This window comes from Aplysia californica, unplaced genomic scaffold, assembly GCF_000002075.1.
Source record: "Aplysia californica isolate F4 #8 unplaced genomic scaffold, AplCal3.0 scaffold00003, whole genome shotgun sequence".
NCBI classification, from domain to species: domain Eukaryota; kingdom Metazoa; phylum Mollusca; class Gastropoda; order Aplysiida; family Aplysiidae; genus Aplysia; species Aplysia californica.
In genome coordinates this window covers 3,161,502-3,167,175 of record NW_004797273.1, presented here as the reverse complement: position 1 = coordinate 3,167,175, position 5,674 = coordinate 3,161,502, and the positions used below count along the sequence as shown (strand labels likewise).

General features: G+C 41.6%; 1 protein-coding gene across 2 annotated transcripts in view; it reads left to right on the top strand.

The window, feature by feature from the left end:
- Nucleotides 1-5,674, top strand: part of LOC101846778 (ecdysone receptor) — a 136,834-nt gene that overhangs the window by 116,539 nt on the left and 14,621 nt on the right. For both annotated transcript variants that reach the window (XM_005089134.3, XM_035968307.1), the window contains 2 exons: nucleotides 1,465-1,641; nucleotides 5,445-5,562. In XM_005089134.3, coding sequence (XP_005089191.1) covers nucleotides 1,465-1,641; nucleotides 5,445-5,562 — 295 coding nt within the window. The remainder of the gene's footprint in view (nucleotides 1-1,464; nucleotides 1,642-5,444; nucleotides 5,563-5,674) is intronic.

Below are 5,674 nucleotides of genomic sequence, written 5' to 3'. Positions count from 1 at the left end.
AGAGAGAGAGAGACAGACAGACAGACAGACAGACAGACAGACAGACAGATAGACAGAGAGACAGACAGACAGACCGACAGGCAGGCAGGGGAACTGAAACGGGTTGGGGGTGGGATAGAGCTATAATTCTGTTTCTTTATTATATCTTCGCCATTGTGGCCCTGTTGGTCGTCCCTTGTGGCTTCCTTGCGAGAGCGACGGGTGCTATTGAGGGTGTCAATTTGGCGTTGTGGTTAAGACACTCGATCTCCTCGAATCCGAAGCTTGCGGCTCCAATCACTGGGGAACACTGTTGTTGTTGTTATTGTCTTTTTTAAAATCAGGAAGATATCTTGACTCTGGAGAATTCCCACATCATTTGCAGTAGGTGGGCGTTAAAATAGTTGTAACAACGCAGATAGTGGGAAAAAATAGCGGAGAGTAAAAACACTTTCCTGCTCTGGATTTAGGAGGGATGTATGACTTCATCTAGTAAACTTTGCCAAAAGCGAACACTGAACGAACCCGTCATGATTTATATATTATGTTAGACAAGTTTTTGTTGAACGTATCGGCCTATTTCTATATAATAGTGTTTCTACGAGTGGTTGGTGAGCGCTGTCAGACTGTCGTATTCAGTTCTTTAGGATGTATGGTTGCTATGATACCGAGCTGCCTTTATTCTCAACTCCACGAATGCAACCGTGCTTCGTGGTCAAAATAACCCGTATGATGCTTGTAATAATTAAATGCTCCTGGATTCCCCCAAATCATTTTGTGGTTGGTTGATGGGTGCTCTGGTGTGGTTTGCTCCTTCTTTCCTATCCAAGATCTATAGTCCTTACCTCGTCTCCCTCTTGTTTGTTGTTGTTTTGTTTGTTACTCTCTTGTAACATCTCTAATCTTTGGCACTTATTTGACCGTATTGTGTTTCAAGTGACGTAAAACGTTCACTAAAACTGATAATTTTATGTTACCTTCATGTATATGTTGTATGCTGGCATGTATTCCCATAGACCTTCTTGCTGTCTTGAAGAAGGAACTCATTCGACCGTTATTGGGAGAAAAAAAAACACCATTTCCTTGTAGATGTTGCCTTTACACCTTCCAGACTATATAATTATGTAGTCTAGTTCTTTAATAACTAGCTTCCCTTCCGTAGTCCAGTTGCCACAAAGCGTGCCGACAGTGTTTTTATTAACATTTTTTGCCTCTATTTCAGAGTTGACGACACAACTGGGGTTAACGCACTCTGGGTGTTTTTGTTTTCTGAACAAACGTTTTTTGCCCCAAGATTTGTCACACTATAATTGTACAGTGTATCAACGATTTGAGCCGATGTGGCTGGTGGGCGCCTTGACGTCATTTCCTCTCCCTTTGTCTCTCGTAATTCTCCTTCTTGCAAAATATGGCAGGATGTGGCTTATATCTCCGTTTTCTGGCCGTTTTGCGCAACTCCACATGACCTCCTTGTTGTGTCCTCAGGTTCCGGGGAGAACGAGCGGGCCGAGCAAACGTGAACAGAAGCGACGTCCTAAGCCCAAGGATGGCACGGTCCTGTTCTGTGGCGTGTGCGGGGACCGGGCGCTGGGATACAACTTCGACGCCATCAGCTGCGAGTCCTGTAAGGCATTCTTCAGGAGGAACGCGCTCAAGACGAAGGTATGGATAGAAACATGTTACCTTTGTTCTTGTTTCGCTAATTATTGTTGTTGTCCTTTGTCAACTTCTTCCTGTGGGTGGTCGGTGGGTGCTCTGGTGTAGTTTACTCCTTCTTTCCTATCAAACGTCTATCGTTCGTACCTCTCCTTTTTTGTGTTTCTGACTGTTTTGGAACATTTCTAATTTTCGGCACTTAAATGATCTAATTGTGTTGCAAACGCCATAAAAATGTTACCAGAGCAAAAAAACACCAACAAAACAAACACAAACAACAACAACAACAACAACAACAACAACAACAACAAAAACAACCCCACCTAAAAAAAAAACAGATTTGTGCCCATCGTTGTTGTTGGTTTGGGATCACAATTGTCTTGATTTCTCAGCACTATGTGGTCGTTCTCATTTTGATAATCTTCCCTTCAATTCAAACGTCCATCAACTGAAATCTATTGCATTATAGACCATTTCAGTGAATGTCATAGGGATTCGTTCAATTAATTGCTTAATTGAAGTAATCGAACCTTGGTGCATTGTGTTCCCCTTTATCTAGTAGGTCCAAAGATAGTAAATAACAAGATGGGCCACTCAGCCAAAAAAGTGTCCGCAGGAAGTATGCTCTTTGCTTCAGATGGCGCTGCAGTCTGTTTTGAAGCTCTCTTTCGTTTTTCCAGAAGAAGAATAGGAATAGCACCTCTTTGCGTGCGCAGATCGACTGCTGTTCATCAGCAGTTCGGGTACGTTCAGTGCGGAGTTTTAGTTTTTTTATATTTTAATGACCTCTCGCCTTTCATTCTAAAGTCAAATTAAACGAAGAAAACCATCACCCTTTCCTCCGGAAGAGGTTTTTTGTCAGCGTAACCATTTTAAAAAAGCGTTCTTCCGAAATTTATCCCAAAACTTGCTAGTTTCACTTTGATTTTTTAAAACTCAAGTAGGGTAACTCTGTTCGCAAAGAGTGCGCTTTTGTGAAGAGGGCGCCACCAAATTTTGAGGACACTTTTTTAATTGGCTCAAAGAGAGAAGTGGCCCATCTTGTTATGTACTATCATTGGTAGGTCTGCATACGTGAAAACATGCTTTCTTTTCGCAATATATTATAAAAACTACTGAACATCTGCCCACTTGGGACGTAGTAAAGGATTGCACACACAATGTGTAACATTTTTCCTGTGGCAAGCTATCAAAGCAGCGCATTTTCGAAAAAAAAGTATCAGAGCCGCGCACTTTTTTTCGGTGATATGGATATACTTGATTACTTATTACCATAAACGATTTTGATACTGGGCTTGGCTTCAGCATACATCAATTTGATATACATATGTATAGCGGAATTAGAATTTTTATTGAATGTAATAGCTTTTCAGATATAAAAAAGACTATTTACAGGGCAGGGCAGTCATTTACAGTGTTTGGGCCACTTGTGTGAGTAATGATCATGTTTGGCACACTCGCTGCATTCTAGGGGCTCAATGAGAAAAAAAAAACAACTAAAAACCAAACACCCCCCCCCCCCCACCCCCAAACCCCCCCCCCCCCAAAAAAAAGACCCCAACCTTAAGCAACGTCAACACAAGGCGAAAAAATGTTGCCGTTTTGAAAACTAGTTTTAAAAAATTATTTTTTTAAATATAACACGAACAGAAAGAAGATGGCAAGATGACACCAGAGAGCAGAAGGGTACAGGCTGGGTATGAAAAACAACAAATAAAACAAAGTGGAGGTTGTTGTTGGAAGGCTACATCCTGCAATGGACGAACAACGCCCAAAAAGAAAGAAAGATGGTACGGAAACAATTTGTCAATTGACTCATATGGAACATAGTTTTCTAAATATGATTTAAAGAAAGTAGTACGTTACAATTTTTGTCAAGAGGAATGTAACTGCTGGATGGTATTGGCAATTGGATTGTATCGATATCGTTCAGTGCGCGTTTTCATATATATATATTTTCAAAGTCAACAACTATGCTACGCGCTTTCGTCAATATGCCCCCCCCCCCAAAGAAAAAGGAAAAAAAAAAGAATCGTTTCGAAATCTCTACGTATCTTGCGAATTTGTCGATAGGAAAGTCGTGTTTGTCAATTGAAATCTTACACCGCATGTAACAGTTATGCGGCTCTTGTTTGTGTTTTTCTTTTTAAAAATTACAGGGAACAAGATAATATGAATTCCCAGTTTTAAACAAACTGTAGTTTCATGCTTATGTTATACTGTTAAGGAAAACTACTTATGTAAGAGCAACAGACAGGCGGGTAGACAAATGAAGGTAATGGTGAACTGACCAATGTACTGAAAAATGGTGAAAAACGGATAGGCATTGGGTACTTGGGGATAGGAAAGAAATGATGAAGAGGGTTTTTTTAAGAAGGTGAGGGGGGGGTGAAGTTTGGTGTTCTTCGTCACGAAGTCAGCAATATCAGTTTCTCAGTCTTTCTGATATTTTAAAGCATTTTAGATCAATCCTTTTGCTTGTTGTCCTTGTGATCTGAAACGAAAGGATGCCGTTTCGTCCGCCAGAATCTAGAGTAAAAATATTTTAAGATGTATATCCCCAGTACTATCACCACTACCTCCACCACTACCTCCAACACCACCGCTAGCAGCACCACTAGCACCACCACCCCCATCACCACCACCCTCATCACCGTAACATTCATCGTCTTCCTTGTAATCAGTGTTATGGCCATTGTCCTTCTCCTCCTCATCATCATCTTAGTCTTGTTAAACGTGCTTGGTCGGATGAACAAAGCAATTGCCATGAGGAATAAGAATAAGGGATCGGTTTGGAATTGACCCACCCTGAACACAATCATTAGTGGTCCAAGTGTTCAGGCATTGTCAGCTGGGGTAACCCTCTATGGTGAGGACAATCCTCGATTACTGTCCGAAAATTCTGCATATGTCGTTGTACAAGTTAGTCTATCCACATTCCTTAATTATCTCGTGGTCGTAGTTAATTGTTTATACTCAGGTATGTATTGACATTTTTGCCTCGTATGTCAATTACCCCCCGAGGCGGTGCTGCTGACTGAAGTGTCTTTAGGCCACTCCCAAGAGGGGGGGGGGGGGAGGCATTGGCATCTTGAGATCTTATGCACAGTAGAATTGTCAATTGTAAATGGGCCGATTCAACAATGTCATGCTCATAATAAATGTGCCTGAACTGCAACAGGGAACTTCCGCTTTTTCCTTCCTAATCCTCACTGTCGTCCTTTTTCCTCTACTTCTTTTGTATGTTTGTCACACTCTTGTGACCCGCTATTTCCGGGGTGCCATGGTAGTCGAAGCAGACTTTGTGTAGTTGAAGCTAGAGAGGTGAGCAGAGTAAGTCTGATTCCCTGTAAGGACTTCTCCGTTGACCTCCACCCCTTGGAGCTCTTATGACCTTATGCAGTTGCGAGCGCCGTAAAGCCTCTACTAAAACAAAAAGGTCTGTCAATTGCTGCTCAATTTGTTCTGTCTCAAAATTTTGCATGTTTGCTTTCCTTGAAAATACCTTTCAGGGCTACAAAATGCTTTGATAAAAATCATACCCCCTGTCTCTTCCTAGAGGAACATAACTTACTGTTAATCTCCCCCCCCCCCCTTTTTTTTCAGTAAACTACTAAAACTAATGAGAAAACAATTTAATCCACAGACACGACAACACAAACCACTACACGTAACTGCCCGTTCCTCTCCCCCTCCTCCACCATATTACTAATGACACTAATTTCCCCTCTATTTTATCTTTAGTTTTTGATGGACTTTTTCTCCCTGTGAGTGTTACACTACATTATTTTTCCTCTTTCTGTCCGCAGCCTTTCACCTGCAGCTTCGAGGGCAACTGTAAGCTTGATCCCCACACACGAAAGTTCTGCTCTGGGTGTAGACTGAAGAAATGTTTCAACATTGGTATGAAAAGGGACTGGATCCTCAGTAAGTCATTGTGTCCTCTCTCTTTCCAATTTATGGACTAAAAGCCTAATTATATGTATACCTTATTTCGTTCAAACCTGCGCTCATGGGACTTTTTCTCTCCACCCCACCC